At 35.6% G+C, this 23,660-nt stretch overlaps 1 protein-coding gene across 1 annotated transcript in view; it reads right to left on the minus strand.

The window, feature by feature from the left end:
* Positions 1–22,679, minus strand: part of LOC129747592 (cytochrome b5-related protein-like) — a 35,355-nt gene extending 12,676 nt beyond the window's left edge. Inside the window, exons 1-2 of the mRNA XM_055741880.1 lie at positions 22,489–22,679; positions 4,027–4,317 (exon numbers count right to left, since the gene is read on the minus strand). Of these exons, the coding sequence (XP_055597855.1) occupies positions 4,027–4,266 (240 nt within the window). The 5' untranslated portion in view covers positions 4,267–4,317; positions 22,489–22,679. The remainder of the gene's footprint in view (positions 1–4,026; positions 4,318–22,488) is intronic.
* Between the last annotated feature and the right edge of the window lie 981 nt (positions 22,680–23,660).

Genomic DNA, 23,660 nt, shown 5'->3' on the forward strand with positions numbered 1-23,660 from the left:
ACAAATGACCTAACACCTTGTACGATTTTTAAATTAAGCTTCCTTAATCCATGCATTACAAAAATCGCTTGGAAATATTTTTCTCAAGCAAAAGCAAATACTTGGCTAGTAAATAAAAACGATAAAACAGTAGATAAACTTTTGTTTTCAAATATTTACATAATCTGCTACGAGCATGCGGTTAGATTTGTTTCGGTGCTAAAATACATCGAGGAAATGTAAGATATTATCTAATTTATTGATCCAGTTTATTTGTTCTCAAACAATTGTTCAAATGAATTGGAGGGTGACGTATGTATATATGAAAGTTTAAAACACCGTTTTCGATCAGTTTTCGGTATTCTCAGCAGTTTTATCCAAAATTGCATAACCACAGGGCTTAAGAACTTAATTTTCAGTTCTTTTTTGGTTTTCGGTGGTTGTAGTTTCAACATTATTTAGACTTTTTGATTCTATTTTATGCTTTTTCATACGAGCTTTTAATGCCTTAAACATTTTTCGTAAACATCAAACCGTTTTTTTTTTTAATATTTGAATAATAAAAAACTAAACAACAAGTAGGCTGTCTATACCTTCGCCTAAACGCTTTAATTGGCGAAGAAGAAAATGGATGTGCTACGCCAACCTGTATACACATCTCAGGTGGCGATGGAAAACCCGTGCTAAGTTTTAGTAAAGGTTTTTTTTTGTAAACATTGTAACCATGCCAATTCGTGACGTCAGTTGCATTTTCGAACAAACAACCATCATCTAGCGAAAACTAGAGAAAAAAACCATTGCCAACTGCTGTTTACGGTTAAGGCCTAGGATACGTAAACACCCTGGCTAGTGACGTAGGCTTTGTTTACGTTTTTACTTTTTGAATAACAAGTTCTGTAATAGTGTGCGTGTTTCTTCATCACCTTCTTTGTACCACATTGGTGCTACGCTCCGGCATATCACGTAGATAGGGCTTTTGCACAATGCATTAGTATTAGTAGGCCGTTGGGCGAACAAGTGACAGCTTTGTGCATAGCGAATACGATTCGAGGGAAGAAATTTAGTTTTTAAATAAATTTATGAAAACTATCGAAAGTTTTTCAATGCACAGAACGTTTTTGCACAGTACACTCGTTTATTCGTTTGCAAATTTGTTTCTGATTTCGAGTGAGGTTCTTTGAAAAAATAGAGTTTCTGCACAGGATACGACCGTTTCCTGAGGAAGTAGTAGAAATAATGCTAAATTTCGTTATGAATTTTGCAACGAAAGCACTAATCTTCATCCTCTGGATTCAATATTTTAAAAGATAGACGGGAAAACTTTTTGTGACAGGATATTTGGTGTAATTCTACAGAACATAATTTTTGCTGTGCAATCAAGACAAAACCTTATAGGCACTGTTTGACTGTGATGTTTGTTTTTAAAAAATCGTTGCTAAGCTCGATTTTTTTCAGCACTCAACGACTGCAAACCTCGTTGGATGAATTAACGACTCGTGCTGAAAAAACTCCCTTTTTGCAACTTGTTACATAATAGATATTTATGCAGTTTAATACACAATTTTTTGCAATGCCGGAAAATACCCTTCCCGAGAAGACTTTGATACCTAAATCGATAGTAAACAGTAATCAAAATGAGTAAACAATGCCTAATTGATAGCATAATTCAGTGTCGCATGGTTTCATGGTAAAATTAGGTTTCATTGAAGCATCAATATGTAGGAAGATGATGTTAAATCCAGGGCCGTAGGAAGAACCGACTCATGGGGGGGGTTTTGATGACTTATTTTGACCTATGATTTTTTGTCTAAAACACACGAATAAAAAAAATTAAAACAAATTATGTTGCTTATTATATAAACTATATGATTATTCATTTTTAAGTACTCATTAATAGTTTTAGTATGAAATTGTAACTCAAGAGAAGACACGAATGCCACAAGGATGGCATAGAAAACCTTAAAAAAAGTAACTTTAGAAAAGTGGTTTTTAACCTAAAGGGTGAGCTAAATTATTTTAAATGAAACCTCTAGAAATAAAATATGAAATTTGCTTTCATCGATGGTAAATTTTTTTTAAATTTGTTTAAAAGTCTGGTAGATCAAAGTTAGTTTATTTGAGCATAAAATAAGCTCTTTTTAGGGTAGCCTTCAATTTCTCTTAAAAAAACTTATTCTATACTCAAATCAAACAAGACCAATCTTCTAAATTCTTTTGCAAACTCCAAGATTCTAACCTTTGATGAAAATAATTAAAATTTTCGAATAAAAACAATAAGAGATAAAAAAAAAGTTCGAATCAAACTTGCTTGATGCAAAATTGAACTAAATTTATGATTTTAATTTGAAATTTGGCTTAAAGAAAGCTGCAATATAAATAAAAAAAAGAGAAAATAAAATACAATCTGCAAATTTTTTTTGGTGAAGATCAGGTACATGTTTCTTAAACAGGCAATATTTTTCATAAGAAATCAATTCCATACTAAAAATCCTGTGGATGATTTTTTTTAATATAATTTGGGATATTTTGCATGAATCAAAATTTAGAAAAAAAACTAAAATTTGTGATTTTCAGCTGAATTGTGTGTACAAATTTATTTTGATTAAAAACAATGAAATCTGGAAATTGAATTGACAAGCAAATTTTTATGTTTATGTTCTCTTGAAATTCTGAACAATTTTATGTTGGTTGAAAAACTCATTCACAAGCTAAATCTTCTTCTGAATTCTAAACCTAAATTCAAAAAATTAACTTCAAATCTGTTTCCGAATTTCTATACGATTTCCAAAACATACAAAAAATACGATATCCGAAACTTAATTCCAGATCAGAATTTCATGAGCCAAATCTTAGAGCCCTCATACATGAATCTTTTATTTAAATTCTGTATTGTTGGTTTAATCTTAATTCACCAGAACCTCCAAAATGGGTTTAATTTAAAATTTAATATTAAGACCTTATTTCTATGATAAGGTTGCCAAATTGCCCGGTTTTAAACGGATTGGCCCGGATATTTAATAATAAATTTGCAAAAAGTCCGGCCGGACCCGGTTGCCCAGATTTCATTGGAAAATCATCATGAAAGGTTTTTAAGTTTTTTTTTCTAAATTTTTGATGAGCAATTCTTAGGTTTTGACCAAAATTGACCGGTTTTGCCTGGATTTGGTCGACAATTTTGAAATCTAATACCCAGATTTTGCCGGTTTTTATATAAAACAGCCCGGATTTGTCCGGCCGGCATACGTGCTGAAAAAAATCTGACAACATTATTCTATGAACAAGTGAGAAAATTTTGAAAAACTGTAGCAGAATTTTGAACTTGGAATGGATTTTGGTTGGTACTAGTTTTTAGTTCAGATAGTTACTCTTGAATATCTTTGCTCTATTAACAAAATTTGATTATGAATTTCAAATTTTGAGTGTAGAGTAGAATACCTCGCTTGCATTTTTGGACCCTCATGGGGGGGGTTAAACCCCCAAAACCCCCCCCCCCCGTTCCTACGGCCATGGTTAAATCATCTGTGTTAATCGAAATTTTTGAGGGTTTATATCAGATGCTTTGTTGTTCTTACTTAATCATCCAATTCTTAATAGAAGACGCGTTATTAAACTTCTACCAAACTCGGTCAATGTAACGATAAGTTGTTGTGATCAGTATTTGAAATTGACCCCTTATACTTCCATAATAATTGACAGGTGAAAGCTACTACAACCGTAGGCGGATAATGAAGCATAAGCACACACATCTTTTTATGCTAATCTATACCCATTTGTTCATCAGCGTGGGAAACCGCTTAAAACATCAAACGAAATAAGTTTTATGTTTGATCTAATACCTTATCGGTTGCCAAGTCTTCTCATCACACAGCACCCAGAAAAAAAAGTGCCCTCAGACATTATTTTAGACCGTTCATTGCATTTTGTGATAAATTATCATGCACTAAATAGCGACGAAAAAAAATTAACATTTAAAGAGCCACTTTTCAATGGTCCATAATCGGAAATTTCACAATCAACACACATTATCGGATTCCCGTTCGCACTAACCTGAGTTAATCGAATCCATTCCGAGCCACCCGGATGCCTTTCGATGAACTGACTCAAATCGTACAACGTGTCGTGGATCCTCCAGAGACCTTCGGCTCCATCATCTGCACGTCTCCCATCTAGCCAGCGATAGGGGGATTTCAACGAGTCATCCCTGTTCGTTGGATATTTCCGGGTGATTTCCGTCATTAGCTGAGGATGTTTTCCATTAGTACTGCCGTCCGCCTTTGTCCCCACCATGATAGAAACAACTAGCGCCTGACACCCAGTTCGATGTTATTGGTTCTTGTTCTAGATCGAATCGGAAGAAAGTGAGGCATTCGATTAGATGCTATTAATTAGTATGCAGCACCACGTGCGTGAATCTGGGCGGTATTTATCAGAGCTGTGTATACACAATTATTGATGCCTCGCACGAAGCCGGGTCATTCGCAGTGGCAGTAGAGCAAACTAACAATAGATAGAGATGTTTTTTCAGTATCAGAAAGCAGTTATTAGTTGTATCAGTAAACCTAACGACAGAAAATATTCTCTTTAAGCGAAGTAACAATCTAGATTCCCAGTGGAGTTTTAAAGCCACGTGCGGTTATTTAAGGCTTAGTGAAAATCGGATGCAACTGTAAGTATAAAACACAATTCGACCGTTCCACCGAAGATTCTGAGAAGCGAGTTCTGCCTATTTTAAGTTAATAAATTACAAATATTTAAAACCATGGTTTAGTTAGATTCAATAGGGCTATATTTGAATGAATATTGACTTAAACAGATAATGGATCATCGTGATTGCAGTTGATACAAAAATTACATTCATACGACTGCTCTGCTTAATCTACCTTAATGTAGGGTTGCAATCCGTCCCGCAAAAGCGGGACATGTCCCGCTTTTCTAAAGAATGTCCCGCCGTCCCGCTGTTTTCTCAAAATGCCCCGCTTTTTTTCTGAGAAAAGTTTTGTTGTAGATTCAACCCTCTTTAGATTAGCACTTCAAAATAGTTTGTGCTTGATGAAAACGCTTCTTAAAAAATCTTTCCTTGATCATATTCAACTCCTGTAATTTTTTTTTTCAAATCTTTTTTTATCCATTTATGATTTATGATAACTAGAAATAACCCTACTTAATGATCATGACATCCACCGATAAGGCTGATTTAAATTATTGGTTCAAGACAACAAATCATTCAAACATGATGTTTTTTTTGTGTTTTGTTTTCTCATAATAAGTAGCATTTTTTTTACATAAGACAAGAGTAAATAACTCGTTTAGTTCTAAGCATTTAAGGTTGCCAGAATATTTTCCAGGCATATTCGGACCGGACGAATCCGGGTAAGTTTATCTAAAAACCTCGAAAAATTCGGTCATCAGATTTCAAAATTTTCAACCCAAAATCCGTGCAATGTCCGAGGAAGATTGGTCATAACCACGGAATTATTTAAGAAAATAAAAAAAAATACATTTAAAAATATATTTTAACATCTAAACACATCAGTCGGTTTTAAATCGTATTTTAGGCTTCATAAAATTTTTCGTGATTATTTATATGTGTTATCTTATTTTGATCGCCGCTGGGATATATTCTTATCTAAGTTTGTGGCATATCGGCGAATTGAAAATCTAATTAGAGAGCAATTAAGACAGATATGAAAATTGATAGGTGGAAAGGTCAAAGCTAGAGCGCTTTGGGTAGAAGAAACGAATAGATGGTGAAACTGTGAGCTAGGGCATTGTTTCTTATCGACAGCATGACTGCTTGTGTGATTCTTTACCCGGCACCTGCTGGCTGTTTGTAGTAAGTGACGAAGAAGCCACATTGCTACCCACAACCAGCTCAGATGGGTCGAACACATGAGGTTGCGTTCGACCGGGCAAAAAAAAATCACACAAGCAGCGCTCACAAGTGCTGTTTTGATTGCTGAAACAATTCTATCGATGCGTGCTACTTGTTCAGGTACATCAGATGGTTGCTACTTATTGTTTTTCGCATGTTATCCATCCGGTGCCTTACTTTTTCGCCAAGTGCCTCGTGTTGAATCGTGTTGTTATTTGTTTTCCCATTTCCCCCTTCTTTTAGCCATTTGATTTTGTTATCTTATTTTGATCGCCGCTGGGATATATTCTTATCTAAGTTTGTGGCACATCGGCGAATTGAAAATCTACGACCGGGCCCGGTCGAACGCAACCTCATGTGTTCGACCCATCTGAGCTGGTTGTGGGTAGCAATGTGGCTTCTTCGTCACTTACTACAAACAGCCAGCAGGTGCCGGGTAAAGAATCACACAAGCAGTCATGCTGTCGATAAGAAACAATGCCCTAGCTCACAGTTTCACCATCTATTCGTTTCTTCTACCCAAAGCGCTCTAGCTTTGACCTTTCCACCTATCAATTTTCATATCTGTCTTAATTGCTCTCTAATTAGATTTTCAATTCGCCGATATGCCACAAACTTAGATAAGGATTATTTATATTAAACTTGTTCAAAAAATCGTTGCAAAAATTTTTCTTCAACTCAATTTAAGTTTTTTTTTTGAGTTGTGGAATTAAAGCGAATAAATCAGTGCAAAATCCAGACTTTATTCTACGAAATCTGGGCGACTGGGCCGGACCGAACATTACTAAATTTTGTATCAAATACCCGGGGCAAGTCCGGGTAAAACCGGGCAATCTGGCAAGCTTATCTTAGCATGACCATAACAATCTGGTTCAGTTGAGTGTTCTTTGAGCACGTTCTAGCGATGTTAATATTTTCGATTGAAGAAAATATAATGTAAGTTTCTCCGAAATCCTAGCTAATCCCTTGAATTATTTTATATACATAGTATTCCGTCTCACGACATAACTTGACGAACATCCCTTGAATGTAAAGCTTAAAACACAAATTCCGGATAAAATAGAACAGGACTACCGAGCCAAAAAAAAACTGGTAGATCACAAAAAAGACGGTTTCAAAATACAAAAACTTTCTTCAAATTTCGGATTTTAAATCCCTCTGAACTATAACATTTTCGACTTAAGTTTTCGCAGTATATACAAAGAAGAAAGTTTTCTTAAGAATTCAATTTCCTAAACAAATTTCAGTTATCCATTATTTATTACTTTCTAAGAACTATTTATAAACATATGTATAGGAAAAATCATAAAAATTATGTTTTTTTAGAGTTTCTAAAATTTCCCGCTTTTTTCGTGAAATGTCCCGCTTTTTTCTGAAAGTATCTGGTAAGCCTACCTTAATGCGTCTATGCAGTTCAGATACCAAGTATATCGCTCCTTGAAAATTTCTAAATTTTAGTAAAGGCGTTAATAATTTTTTTTTCGATGTTGAAAAACATGCAAAAAAAATTCCCTTCATTCCGATAGACAACGACCCTCAACCAGTATAATATTCATACGCCAGGTTGGTCTCCTGTAGTAGAATGTTAATACATGGGCCCCGGAGAGGCGCAAGATGTGGGTTCAAGTCTCACCGGGAGACAAGGCGAAATTTTTTTCGCATGTTTTTCAACATCGATTTTCTCTTATCTAGTCCCTGAAATTTCATCTAAGTTGGATTCATTTCTCTACAAAAAAGGCGTTAATAATGTCTATGCACACCCACAGAAGAGGTTGCAAAAATCCAATGCCTATTTAGCTAATCTTCTGTGCCGAAAATGCGTTGAAAAGTGCACTGTACCAATGATGATTGGAAAAGCAAAAGCACTACTGGCATAAAAACTTGAGCTCCCAGTGGTGTATGACCACCACATTCAAGTGAAACAAAAAAAAACATTTTGTGGGATTTTCATCATATTACATAATTCTTTCAAAATAAAAAAAAATATTGAGGATCAAACTCCCTGCAACATCTTATCTCAGCTTTCCAGTCCAATATCTTACCAAGTGCACCATCTGAGTCGGTTAGTAAATGAAAGTTTATTGTCATAGCCTTTCTGCTACCGCCGATTACCAAAAACACGCACCGCATTATCCATCTGCCGTTTAGCTGGTGTTTATTCATCCTCCTTTATCTTTGATGGGAAAGGGATAAGAATGGGGTGGAAATGGGAAACTACACTCAGAGAAATGTTGGTGTTTGAACCAAAAAAAAATTGATTTTGATTCAAAAAAATATTTTATTGCAACAAACTCTCCAACATACTCCAAACAGCGAAGTCCATAGGGTTCGGGTCTGGCGAACTCGCCGGCCACTCGGAGCTCGAAATGAACCCTGGAAAATGTTGCGCAATCCAAAGTTGGGTTTTCTTCGCTTTGTGAGCCGACGCCGAGTCCTGTTGGAAAACCCAATCCCTGGAACCAAAATGTCGACATGCCCACGATATGTACATACACTGCCGGCCAAAAGTTTGGGATCACCCACTAAAAAACATGCAAATTTTGATCGTTCCTATCTCAGCCGTCTTAGGTCATATTGAAAATCTTCTGATCTTATTTGAAAGATAATGAGCAATATCTATCTCGGAGGTATTTTGCCCAAATATAATGTTTTAGTTTTCAACTTAAAACTTAACCTAAAGTTATAACATTTTCAAAAAATCGCACTCAATATTCAAAGCCGATCATCTCAGGATAGGGTGGACCAAATCTCAAAATTGGAGTGGGATTAGAATTCCTGTTCTTTACTTCTCAAAACACAATCAAAAAAATTTGAGAAAAAATTCAAGAATGTATTTTTAATTAATAAAATAGACACTTGAGTTATCGTCCAAAAGTTTGGGATCACCTCTTTGTATGGCGAGTTTGGGATCATTCTTATAAAAACATGCAAATTTATTTTACTCATATCTTTCTCATCTAACATCGTATTGCAGATCTGAAGGGTTCATTTGGAAGCTAAGGAATTGTTGTTTTTTAATAAATTCATTCAAAAATTATATTTTGAAGTGATAACCATAAAAAAGTCACCTAAAATTAATTGTTTTTTTTGAAAGTTCCCGGATTTTTTTTATAGTTCTCACCTTAAAATATAATTTTTGAATGAATTTATTAAAAAACAACAATTCCTTAACTTCCAAATGAACCCTTCAGATCTGCAATACGATGTTAGATGAGAAAGATACGAATAAAATAAATTTGCATGTTTTTATAAGAATGATCCCAAACTCAACATACAAAGGGGTGATCCCAAACTTTTGGACGATAACTCAAGTGTCTATTTTATAAATTAAAAATACATTCTTGATTTTTTTCTCAAATTTTTTTGATTGTGTTTTGAGAAGTAAAGAATAGGGATTCTAATGCCACTCAAATTTTGAGGTTTGGTCCACCCTATCCCGAGATGATCGGCTTTGAATATTGAGTGCGATTTTTTGAAAATGTTATAACTTTAGGTTAAGTTTTAAGTTCAAAACTAAAACATTATATTTGGGCAAAATACCTCCGAGATAGCTATTGCTCATTATCTTTCAAATGAGATCAGAAGATTTTCAATATGTCCTAAGACGGCTGAGATATGAACGATCAAAATTTGCATGTTTTTAAGTGGGTGATCCCAAACTTTTGGCCGGCAGTGTACATTGGTTGATCTTCACTCCTACAGGGACAAAAACCATGCGGAGTCCGGCCATCACGGGTGATTCCGGCCCAAACCATCACCGATGTTCGCCGAGTGGCCGTCAGCAAGTCGGCATGGCTTCGTGATCTGTCTGGGAACCAAACTCTGTCGTTCTGCTTATTCACGAACTGCTGTACGGTGAAGAGTTTCTCGTCGGTAAACACGATATTCTTCAACCTTCCTTCCGCAGCCCCCTTCATCAGCGCCTTCGCTGTTTTTACCCGTTCTTGTTTCTGCTTCACCGAAAGTTCTTGAACCTTTTGGATCTTGTAGGGCTTGGTCTGAAGTTTATCTTTCGGGATCCGACGGAGACTTCGATCCGATATGTTTAGATCCTCTGCCAATTTAGTGACACTACGACGAGGATTTCTCTTCGCTTCTTGACGATCTTCACCATGGCAGGTGTCACCACAGTAGGTAGGCGTCCCCCACCCTACCATTTTTTGGCACTTCCGGTCTCCAGGTTTCTTTCAACTGCACGGTATACAAAAATTCTGTACACACTTATTTCGGACAGCTCACGAACTATGTCCTTCTGCCGTTTGCCATCTAGGAACAAGGCAATCACAGCGCTACGTTTCTGTTCGAGATCCATTTTTCCGGATAACACCTGATTACAAAAGTAACACTTACATCCAATGATAGCTAAGACTTAATGTAAACAATGCGACGAGGGGTCGTTCAATACTGTTTCGTGTGCAACGAAATAATTACTGTTGAAGTGAAGTAATGTAGCAGTTCAATTGCCGGGACTTGTAGATATTTAATGACTGTACTCGAAAAAACGCTATCAAAAGTTGTTCACAAGAGAAGTTTTCGTATATATTTTGGGCACAGTCCTTAGTCTTGAATATTGCATTTTCAATAAGATTAGACTTACCGAGATTGCCTGATTGCCCGAATGTTTTTATTTATATTTTTTTTTTTTTGCAAAGTCATAAAAAATGGTGTGACAACATTTTATTTATTTGAATTTATTTTAATATTAATCCGTCTCACGACATAACTTGACGAACATAATTCCTAAAATTCACTCGGTCGCCTCGGTTCCTAAAATTCAACCGTTCTCCAATTTCTCGGACATCCCACATTCGCCAGATCACGCTCCATTTGGTCTGACCACCTCGCTCATTGCGCCCCTGCTCGCATCGTTCCTTCCGAATTGGCAGCGAACACGTGTTTTGCAGGACAGTGGTCCGGCATTCTCGTAACATGTCCTGCCCAGCGTATCCGGCCAGCCTTCACCACCTTCTGGATACTGGGTTCGCCGTACAGTCGCCCGAGCTCGTGGTTCATCCTTCGCCTCCACACTCCTATGTGGAGTCCATAGCAGGCACGACTTCCGCTGATCATTCACCGCCGGATCTCTCGGCTGATGTCATTGTCTGCGGTCACCAGTGAACCGAGATAGACAAAGTCTTCGACTATCTCCAGCTCGTCGCCGTCAACCGTGAACTTGTCGGTCTCGGATCCGCAGGCAAGCATGTACTTCGTCTTGGACGTATTAATCATCAATCCAATCCTTCCGGCTTCGGCCAGTTTGCGGTAGATCTCCTCCACCACCGCAGTTGTGGAGCGTGATCTGGCGAATGTGGGATGCCCGAGAAGTTGGAGAACGGTTGTCATGAACCTAGTCAATTGGAGGAATATTGTTCATCGGGTTATGTCGTGAGACGGAACACCAAATAAATAAATAAATAAATAAATAAGGTAAATAATATCTGAGGAATACATTTGATTTACATTACGAAGTTTCCAAAACTATAAATTTTGTAAAAATCGGTTCTGAAAAAAGAGAGATATAGCGGTTTTAAGCGAGGAGTTTCAAAATGACACTCAAGGTCTGATTAGTGGGTTTTCTTCCTGGGCTTTCATGGTGCTTCTATAATAAAGTAATGATGGAAAATTTCAAGAATTCATTGAGAGTCCCCGAAGAAATTGTTTTATTTGGATGCACTCGAATAAAGTTACAAGCCGCCAAACTTCCAATAGTTTCGAGTTGGCTATGAGAAAAAATAGTGATCGGTCGTGTTTATGACAGCTCCGCGAAAAGTATCTCGTTAGATTTTTTTTCTGGAAGTGAAATTTTAAAATTGAAAAACGCGAAATCGGACCACAATGTGGACAGGAAGATTAGAAATAATGTCGTCAAAAGGTGCTACTGTTTTTCATCAAATTGGACGATGGTTCTACTACACTTCATGAAACTTGCTACCGGTAAACGAAGCGCCACGAAATCGGCCAAAAAAGAACATCAAGATATAGACGGAATTTTACTTGATAGAACTTTGCAAGAAATTAAACCCTGTATCTTGTCTTGGTGAGCCCGTTCCGATCTATTTGATTTATTTTCATTGGAGTGATGTTATAGCTAAAGAGAGCTTATTTATTTCTTTGATACATTCTACAATATCATTTTTCCCTTGCATCATGAAATAAAGCAATCGAGTAATGAAGTATTTAGAAAGTAATGTAGAGCATAATCGAATTTTTGTCATCCCATTTTTAGCTTCTGCTTATTACGTATAGAGTTAATAACTACTATTTTTTTTTATTGTAGTAGATGTAGCTCTATAACTCCAGTTTTCAAAATGTATCTTTCATCTCATTCTCACGATACATCCAGCCCTCACATTCTACAACTATTTTTCTCATTATAACTAAATGATCTTTATAGTTTAAATTATGTAATCAATTAAACATTGCATATGAAGCGTTTGGGAGGGAACTCCACGCTTTATTCCTCCCTTTGCTCCAGTATCTTTCGCGGTGTTTACCACATGGTTGGCCTGGCCGTAGTAATCTCTGCAATGCATGTTTTCATGTAACAGAGATTACGTTGAAAAGAAAAATGAAGGATGCAAGTCCTTTCATTTTCCAGGATGCTTACACGTTTTGGCCATGTTGGTAAAAGAAGAAGAAGAAGAAGCAGCCGCCAAACTTCCAATAGTTTCAAATTGACACTCAAGAGCGGATTAGGGTTAACGTGGGTAATCTTATACCGATAATTGCCCCTCCAGGCAAGTTCATAATTGGAGTATAGTCTGATTTGTGGGTGTACTTGCTGTGACAGTTAGAGAACCTTGTGTTTCTAATAACCTTGATTTTACTATTCTTACGAAATCAATTCATAGATTCTCTCAGATACTTCTCTCAAGAAAAGATCTATTATTTAATTTGATTTTAATAAAAACTTTATTTATTTCCTGCACATCCTTCATCTCATCTCTACATGTAGTTTAAGATTTCTTGATTTATCTGGGGTTCCAGAAGAAAACTGATTCAAGACGCTTGGCATCCACAAAGGTCATATTGAAACACTAGACGGATGAAGGTTATCCTCAACCGTACCCAGGAAAGCAAATCGAGCAGATCTCGAGCAGGTATCATTTGTTTAACACTTAGCGATAAATATGAGAACGCGATGACTTCTCATCCCTTTCCAATGCCGATCAAGATGACTCCGATAAGTCCGAAATTAATGAAGAGCACAAGTTGATTTTTTTTTTCAAAAATTTGATTCCAAAATTGGCACACAGTACTGACAATCATAAATCTCAATTTTTAATTTCTGAATATTCAAATATAAACAAATTTCAATGATGGTGTACAAGAACTCAGAAACATATGTTTACAAATAAAGATGCCGTTTGAGAGCACACATTATAAACTTTGTTTACAAATAATCCTTATCAACTGGAATAAAATGAACGACAAACAAATATCACGAGCCGAGCTATTGACAAACATCCTTGAAATCTGAAAGTTTCGTTCTCGTAGCATAAGTAAGACCATTCGTCAAGAGTTGTTCATTCTCGATGATCCCGAAACGAAACAAATCGATCAGGAAGCCCGATGGTGGCCGATCCATAAAGGTGAATGAGTCCCCGAAAGTGGCTTTATCTCTCCCCGGGATCGTGAATCGCACAATTCCATTCTCGCGAAACGGTCGTTCGCATTTCATGCAAATTTGTTCCAGTCACGTAACAAAGCTAGTCGGCGATTAATTCCTACTGTCATTGTCGTCATTTTCTGAGACCTCGATCGTCTGAAGATCTGCTAGACACTTGCATTAATCATCGGTTGACGCACTTTTTTGCATGTGATCGATAAGCGACTAAGTAATATGGAGGCCTTAAAAGTCGAACAGCTTCAATTAACCGACTAATGCGGGAATAATAGGTGTGACAACTACGTACATATTTACATGAGGCGCTTGTTTTTGTTGCAACTGACTGATATCACTTCCTTCATCTAGAGCACAACATTTGAAAAAGGTATGTGACCAATTGGAATGATTGATTGCTTTTCTATCCTGAAATATGATTCCTTTTCAATTAGGTATCAATTCTGATCTCTGAAACGAAATTCTAGTACATTTACCTAATACATCCCTTTCATTATCCCAGCTTGATTGCTGCACATTGAAGGTTGAGGTCAACAACTTAAAGTGTAACAGATGCAGTTCGAAGAATGGCCCCAATCATTACCTACTCGATGCAGTCTATATGAACAGAGCCTGCATATTGTACATACATATGTACCTGTGTATATGCAATTCCGGCTTTTGCTCCACGAACTGGTCAGCTTTTCCCTTCGTACCTACGTATAATTAATCGTTGTATATCACAAGACCAAGGAGGTAACTACTTGGCTGGAACTGTTTTTGCAAGACACCGTAAATTGATTCAACCCATTCGTTGGTGAGTGGGGCTGATCGGTTGGCCTCGAGGTTAACACAAGCTAAGTGAATCAAATAATTTGCTTCGAAGATGCTTCTATTTCATAACGAAGCTAATAATTCTGAATTCTGAGTATGATTAGGTTTAAAATATCTAAGTTTATGGATGTTCCCTATGACAGAAGTTTACCAACAAAGTTGTAGAGTAGATTCTTTCCTATGAAATGAAACTGAAAGGATCAATCAAAAATTGTAGATAAAAATTTGATACATTTTGAGTAAGCTTGCAGTTTGTGCGGACATTTTTTCTGTCGCCGACCGTGGCTTAGAGGATAGCGTTTAAGTCTTCTAAGCCAGAGATCATGAGATTGATTTTCGGTCACGGCATACATAGTACTCTTTCTGTGGGCTGGTAGTGTTAGCATTAGTAAGATGCTAGCCATCATGTCCTTGAAAAATGTACGCTTTAGTCTTAAGCAGAGTTTTGATCTCTTCATAGAAACATGAAGTTTCACTGAAATCCTACACTCAGAAATGAAAAGAATATAAATTTATTATTTTTCATGTATTTTCAAGCTTCACCGTGCCCACTCCCAGAATTATTTCTCGGCGTGTAATTACTGAAATATTTCTCATCGAGAAATATCTCGGGTATTAAAATTTTGAGAAATATCTACGACAGTGACATCTGGTGGTGAGAAATGGAACAAAATTCATAACGCCTGTTGAAATCAGGAATTTTGGCTAATATTTTAAATTTTCGGAGGAATTAATAAAAAAAAATGTTTGAGATTTTTCAATTTAATAGAATACATATAATAAATTTATCCTTAATGCATCAATAACTATCTTAACCAATAATTAATATGAAATGTTGGCAGCATACTTTTCGAGGAGGAAATCCTTTCCAAACCATTCCATCGCTTCTTTGGTAGATATTTTCTTGCGTAGACCCGGGAGGACAAGTGTTGGCGCATGTCTGGCGGCAATAGACTCTTTTATAATAAGTATGCATTTTTCTACCGGATGATAAAATTTTGTTTGCTGATTGGCATGTTGCTGGACCACCTGTAAAAAAGAAAACACAGCCTTATTAGCTTATATTTTATGCGTTTATTTCAGATCTTTAAGTTGAAAAAATCTTCATTCTGCTTACATTATAATTGATTTAAAAAAAAAAATGCTTTTTTAAACTATATAGTTACCTACCGTCATGGATTTTGCTGACTGGGATGCTGTTTAATTCTAGGTCAATTTCGGAAATACTTACTGTATTTCGAATTACGAGAACTTCGTTTACTCGTGATCCCAAACGAATAAACATAAGCTTCCATCAACAACAACAACGTAACCGCCGAAAAATGACAGATCGAAATGTTTCGGATCCAGATTTTAAGCACTGAAATATTTCTTCTCGAGTAATATTTCAGATGCATTAAAAAATAATAACTGGAGACATATTTTTTAATAACTGCAATAACTACACGCAAAGAAATTACTGAGTAATTTAATATAAATGTTTTTTATATTTTTTTCATTTCTGAGTGTATATGTGTGTGTTCGTTTAAAAAACAAAATTTGATAAAAGTTCGGCCTGGCCAGATTGCCGGAATTCCATTGAAAATGCCAGAATTCCATTGAAAATGCAAAGATTTTGCAAGGTCCACTTTATTTGCAAAGTCAAACAAAAAACTCAAATTAAGTTACCTACTATATTTTTATAGCAAGTTCTATTCATGAATATTTTTCATGAATGATTTTTCGAAGTCCCAAAATACGTTTTAAAAGCTACTGATGCGTTTTTCAAGATTTTGACCAAATTTACCCGGATATTGAGTAGAAAATAATGGAAATAAATGACCGGATTTTGCCAGGTTTTCAAATAAAATTGCCCGAATAACACAGAAAATTTTAAAGCTTAAACTCAGAAAGTGTGAATGTGAAAAAACTAAAAAGTCAATCAAGTCAGAAAATCATTTTTTCTGTCATCGGGAGCGTTAGTTTTGGAATTGCTCTATATTCAGAACAAAAAAATTTCAATTCTCAGTTTTCGACGACACTTTTTAATCAATTTTATTTATCTAGCACTATTTTATAAAGAAAAATGTATTGAAAAATCTATTGATAGGTATATCTTTCTGGTCTATACGCAATCTATGTAGTGAGTATAACAAGAACAATCGTCAAAAGTTTCTGCTACAATTTGTTTTAAATTATTAAACGGATAAATCAAGCATAAGTTTACTTTTTTTTGGATGAAACAATTGGTGTTGAGGACCAGAAATATGAAAAGAAGGTGGGATATAGTACAACTTATGTGTTTCTACAAAATCAAGATCATTTCTTAGAATGTACTTTGTACAAGTAAAAAATATAGCTTCTACGAATCATTTAACTGTTCTCTCTTTTTTTCTCTCTCTATCTCTATATTTCTTTTTCTTTCCCTCGGGTAAACAAATAATTTCACCAATTATATTGCTAGCCGACCAGCTGGCTTCGAGCTTCATCCGAAAGTACTTAAATCATTATTCCGATTACCAGCCCATGAAATGTTACTTCTTGACCTAAATAATCCAGCACACTTTTACTAATCCCGGATAGTTGATAATGGATCTCAATTTCGGTTAACAGCAAGCTAGTTCTGCCATCTACGACTTGAAATTGGAAAATAAGCCCAGGACGTTTGTTTCATACTTCATCATCATCATTAATTTCACGTCATTGTAATGAAGAACTTGAACAGTTTGATAAAGTAGAGGAAAATCTCTTAAAAACCCTTCAATACATTTTAGAATGCTAGAATACACTCAATAATGAGTAACTTGTCTCAAAAATCATTGATAATCCATTTGACTCAATTTACCACTAAAAATCTACACTTTCTTGATAACTGGTACACTTACCAGCCATTATTATCAACAATTTTTGGCCTATTAATTATACTAACACCGACATTTTCTTACATAAACACCGCAAGAATGGGTATTTTTTATTTTACTCAGGTATTTATTTATTTATTTATTTATTTATCAGATTCTAGGCTTCAGCCTTTGATCCTAACTAGTTACAACACATCTATGATAAAAACATCTTAAGACTATTTTTTATTTGTTCTCTGGACATAGTCAGTTTGATTACATCAACATGTGCGTTGTAAAGCGCCATCATTCTATAGATTGGTTCATTACGAGCGTAATTCTGTATTCGATTTGGAAGTTGAAACGGTCTCACGTTGCGCAAACTGCTACGTCCTTCATTTGGAGAAATTTATGATACTAAATATGGCGAAAAGTACTTTCCACTGATCAAGTCCTTTAAAAACAGCGCATCTGTTGACTTCCTCCGAGTTTCGAGTGATTCCAGTCCAACTAACATACACAATGATCTGTATTCCGGAATTTCTTCTTGCCATCCAAGATTCCTTAAGGCGTATTTCAGAAATCTTTTTTGAACCCTTTCAATCCTGTTTTTATGAACGTTATAATACGGCTGCCACACTATACTGGCGTATTCAATAGTGGTTCGGATAAGCCCAACATAAATAGAAACAATAGTGTAAGGATTGTCCAGCTCGTTACAAATCCTGCTTACCATTCCGTACATAGAGTTTGCTTTGGCTACGACTTGTTCAACATGTTTTGAGAAACTGAGTTCTTCATCCAACTCGACTCCCAGATCTTTCACGGAGGATTTTCCAGCTATGGCACAGCTGTTCTCGAAACGATATTCGTGCAAAATGTTACTCACTTTCCGGGAAAAGGTTATCACATTACACTTTGAGGCATTGATTTTCAATCCGAAACTGCTGCAACACTTTGAAAATCTATGAAGCGCATTTTGTAGGGTCAAACAATCCTTTGGGTGTCGCACAGGGAGGAACAGTTTTAGATCATCTGCGTATATCAACACAAACACGTCATGCAGCACTCCGGGAAACTCGAATAGATTTGATTTGTCTTTTGATGAAATAAGTGTAATTTGTAAATCTATCAGATGATATAGTGTTTTAGGTGATATTAAATTCCAGATGATGAAACTTATTTTGGACTATTCTGAGTTACTTTTTTCTAGAAACTGTTTTTTTTTTTCATGTATAAGCCAAATAATCAAGATTTGTTCTCTTAAATATAGTTAAAGTCCCGGAAGTTTTTTTAACCATAATCACCACTTATTATAAGAAAGTGGCATCACTGGATCGTGTCCAGGCACTAAAGAAGTTCATTTCCTATCCGGTTGGAAATTTTTAAAGTTGATATAAACGTTGAAAAATACATTTCAAAAAAGTGTACCAAAAACTGAAAATCAATTATTGTGTGGGCAAGATGAAAACCTACTGGTGCCGTTAGAAGCACTACTCATCGGGGCAAGATCAGCATTTTTTTTGCCGTAGAATCTAGAAGCGAATTCAACTCGATGAAGTTAACTCAAGTACCTATAGAGCAACAGCTTGATAAATATCAGTGAACGTGAAATTTGAGGAACAATGTGTACATCCTGTGGCAGTGTTTACATTATAGATCTAGATCCAGGGCTAAAAAACGGAAAAAAATGAAAAAAAAATCGCCTAAAAGTTAATTTGTTCTGATTGAATCACTGATCAGTGAGTGAGTAAATAACAAATTTTGTTTCTAAAAAATAATCACTATAAAGCAATTTCATAAGTCTTAACAGGTTTGCAAATTTCATCAAACTGAGCATGGCTGACTCATAGAACAATAGTTTTGTTGATTTCGTTTGGTTCCGGTATGAATTTTTATATTAAACGATTACAACTTTATTTTACTATTTATGATTCAAGCAAAATTCATGTTTTGGTGGATCTTAAATTTTCTGAAATGCATACCAACGTATTTGATTTATTTCGTTCAAAAACTGACGTGCTGAAGACTAGAGTGTCCATTTCCCGGCCACTTTCTCATTCCCGGGAATCGGGAAATCTGGTGGCCTGTCTCCCGGGAATTCCCGGGATCCCGGGAAATATTCAAAATATGAAAAATATATGCATTTCGATTCAAATATACATAGCTTATCGAACCTTTCGTGCATACAAACCTATAATTTGTTCAAAATATACACTTCATAATATTTTTTAACTTATTTTTAATCAAATAAATCGAACTGTTTTCAACAATGATAAATTAAAAACAGTTTAACGAACTCAAATAAAGAATTCGTCCATGCAATTAGGGGGTTGATAATTTTTTTTTATTTGTTTGATCATTCTAACCATTTTTCGTTTCGCTAAACCCTTTACATATTTGCTCTTCATATGAAAAGAACGATGTTTATTCATTTTGAGGTTTTGAAGTTCATCTGGCTTTCAAAGTCCAAGGGAAACAAGTGCATAAATGTTACTTTCGAGAAAACACAATCTGTCTACCTGATGTGCGATTTTTCATATATTTTTCGAACTGTTGTTTTTTTTCGTTTAATAAATACGACGTGAAAATACATATAATCTTTTTAAACTAATCTATTTGAATAAAAAAATTGCACCAAACGGCTGCAAAATTATATACTGCCACAGGAATCGGAATATTTTCAATGAGTATTGTATGACTACATTTTCAAAAAAAAACAATAAGAATGATTCCGGAGGCTTTCAGGCTTTTCCAGAGAAATAATTTCATACATGTCGGGATTTCCCGGGAATGAAACTACGATTCCCGGGAATCGGGAATTCCCGAATTTTGAAAATTCCCGGGAAATCCCGGGACATACACTCTACTGAAGACTGAATCAAGGACTGTATTCGAAAAAATGCAACTTTTTCATTTGAGAATAAATCTTGAGTGGGTGGATGAAAATTGATGAAATTTTCTATGATATTACCTAGTAATGCAATGTCTATATGTGTAATTTCGCATGCTGTGATGCAAAATTAGGAATATTTCTACCACATTCGGCTGAAATAGAAACAGTGCTGTAAAAAAATACAACGCCCAAAGATCTTGAAAACATTTTTGCAAGGTAAAATTTTCAAAACGTCAAAATTTCTACCACTTTTTCCCAAAATCAGTGAACTTGTTCTTCTTACCAATCAAACGACGTATAAGTTGCCCACAAATCCTTTGACAAAATTGTTTTTGTACCGCAGTCCACCACTGTTTGTGTCGATTTTCTGATTGCATTATTAATTTTTAAGGAATAAATTGAAAATTTAAGAAAACTTAGCTGCGTGCTTCCATTTTTCCAATGAAGATTCTTCCGGGAAATCGACCGTATTGAAGTTAACAGGTTCCTGGCCTTGGACCTCAGCCTATAAGACTGCTCTTTCTTACAAAACCACAATACATTTAATTTCATATCAAAAATTAAAATAACAATTCCTAATTTTGACACGAGATGAAAATTTTTCTACATCCTTTCAATCCAACGCCTGCTTCACTTCTTTTCTCTATCTATAAGAGCAAGTTCACTGGTGTTGGAAAAAAGTGGTAGAAATTTTGACATTTTGAAAACTTTACCATGCAAAAATGTTTTCAAGATCTTGTGGCGTTGTATTTTTTTACAACACTGTTTCTAATTCAGCCGTATGTTATAGAAATATTGCTATTTTTGCATCACAGCATGCGAAAATACAACACGTGTTGTAAACCTTGGAGGTTACAGTTCTTGAAAATGTTTTTGCATGGCAAAATTTTCAAAATGTGCAAAGTGACAAAATTTCTACCACTTTTTTCCAACACCAGTGAACTTGCTTTAAGTATCGTTAACCATTTCAAAACAAAAAATTCTGACTCCATTGAAAAGTGTTTAAAAATGGCAGACTTTGCTAGCTAAAGCTTTCAATATTTTCATGAAATGTTTTAGCCAAGTACCTATGAGTCCACAAACTCTCAATGGCTCATGGGAGTACAAGTTAGGTTCATGGTTTGTTCACAGGAAATGTACTGCAAGTACAGAGAAATATTCAAAATCCAAAGTTATATTTTTTGAACTTTCGGAACAGCTGTAGTGAATTGGAAAAAAAATATTCCACCATAAATTTCCATACGAAAATCCAGAACTGAATGAATCGCTTTAAAAAAAAACTTTTTTTTTTCTAGCAGCAAAAACAACAAGAAAAAGTTATGGAAAGTGTAGAAATTTATAAATTTGAAATTTTCGTACGAAGCTTGCAGCGGTTTACTGTGTAGCCTACAATGTATGGAGGAAAAAATCATTGGATAAAACCAATGATTCAATTTGTTTAGTTAATTTAAGAAATTTTTGAATGCCAATGCCTTGAATAATGATAAATTGTAAGCTCTTTACGTTTAATTGGAATTTTAAAATTCTGAAATATTTCGCTGGGCTTGGATTACAGAATTTTTACCTGATGGGTTGCACTGATATTGAAAAAAATACTTTTGGATGATTTGCATATTGAACATTCAAAATAGAAAACTCTTTAAAATGACTTAAAACAATAGAAAGTTGTTTTTTTTAAACCAAAAGACACAACGGACTAATGCAATGCAATGTTTATTGCGAACGCTTCTATGTCATTACTTTTCGAAACACTAGCTTCAGGTGTTCATATTCACTTGTACAAGTTAATTGCTGGAGCATTACCAAGCTAAACTAAAGTTGTGAAGAGAGCCCATCAAGTTTTTACCTTACGTTTAGCTCCACAAAAAAATCAACTTCAGTTATGACGTTATCAGAGCAAAAACATTAATTTCAAAGTTTTTTTTTTTCATTTAAACCGAAACGGGAACCATCCATGTTATGCGACGGTTAACAAGAGAAGTAACGACAAATGTAGATATTCTTGTAAGCTTTAACCCTGTTGACAGAAATACAAATTGTGATAATGAAAACCTGATAACCGAAATCCAACAGCCAAATCTTTACGGCAGTCAATGCCAGAGGATTAACTGTGCTGCCCAAATTAGACCAGTGCGCTACGGATACGAGTGCTAAAATTCCTCCAAAACAAGGCATCTACTTATGTATTCAACACAGGTGTGAAATGTGCAGAAAAGTGAGGACCAGTTCATACCACCCAGAAAATTTATCGTCGCCAGATTTGAACTACTGATTAAAATTTTATGAATTAGATAATAGCAAACTTCAAAACTTATGTATATACAACACTAAATGTATGTATTCTGTCACTAAATCATTTAACAAGTCACAAAATGTCACAAAATGACACAAATTTGCCCAACAACCGGTAGAATATCGTTAGCTGATTAGCATAATCATTGAACCAAAAGGTCGAAGAAAGGTTGCACAATCGATATGCACTTACAGTTGCGAACGGTATCACCACTTCAGGCTTAGTATAGCACAGACAAGTGTCACTTGGCGGCGTATTCCAAAATCAAAATAAAACGGCACGCGCTCCCGAAGCTCAAGTTCCGCACTCGCTCAAGTACTTTCACGGACTGAACGCAATCTCTGGGATTCTAGAACGCCACCCGCCCTCTTTTCGCTTTTGATCCGTCCAGTCTACCCCACATCATCGAGTCGGGTCGTCCACCAGCACTTATCAGCCCCAATGACGGCCTTCAATTCCGGAACCCATCCATCCACAATGTAAGTCGTATGCAGGAATACCAACTCCACAACACACTATACAGTAAACGGTTTTGTTTTTGAAGTCCAACGAAAGTACCCATATCAATATTACACTATGTGTGTTAACTCACTCTGACACAGAGAGAGAGAAAGAGTGCGCGCGCGTTTGATTGATGCGAACTAGCTTGGGAATACAAACCGCAATAAAAAATCTCTTCTCTTGAATATGAATCTCTGTTATTAAATTTTTTCGAAAAAAGGCAAACTCAGATGACTGCAAAACAATAATTGTCTCTGTTCGGATAATACATACTAAAGCTGAAGTGACACAACTCGCTGTATGTAGGCCCTATGGTTGATCTTTTTGAATATCGCGTGTTTGATCAATGTGGGAAAGCGTGATTCAGGAAAATACAGCTTCATTCATTGATTCTTGCAACTGGTGTTGCTTAAAAGTTTCGCGCGTAGATTTATTATCGAACGAAATGAAGTCCGATGATTCACTGTGGGCTTCCCAGAGACCATCCAAAACCCGAGGCCATCCTGTCACGTAGAATTATATATTCGTCTTCTTTCGGGGAGTGATAAAGAACCAAAGAATGGGTGAAGTTTCATTAAAACGATAAGTTTTAAGAAAACTATTCATAACTCTGCCTACAAATTATGTACTCTTTCAGTCTGCAGTTGATTCAGATGGTGTATTTGAAGAAATTTGTTAAATTTGAGTACATACATACTATGAAATCACTAATCAATATGATCACTATGATAATCACTAATCATATTTCATCAGTCAGAACTTATGTCTAGTCCCGGAGAATTACTTACTTTACTTAATGATCCCGCGCCGATTCTCCGGTGGTCGTGGTAAAAGACCTCCACTGTTGACGATCCGGAACCAGC

The sequence above is a fragment of the Uranotaenia lowii genome, chromosome 2 (genome assembly GCF_029784155.1).
Source record: "Uranotaenia lowii strain MFRU-FL chromosome 2, ASM2978415v1, whole genome shotgun sequence".
In the NCBI taxonomy this organism is placed as follows: domain Eukaryota; kingdom Metazoa; phylum Arthropoda; class Insecta; order Diptera; family Culicidae; genus Uranotaenia; species Uranotaenia lowii.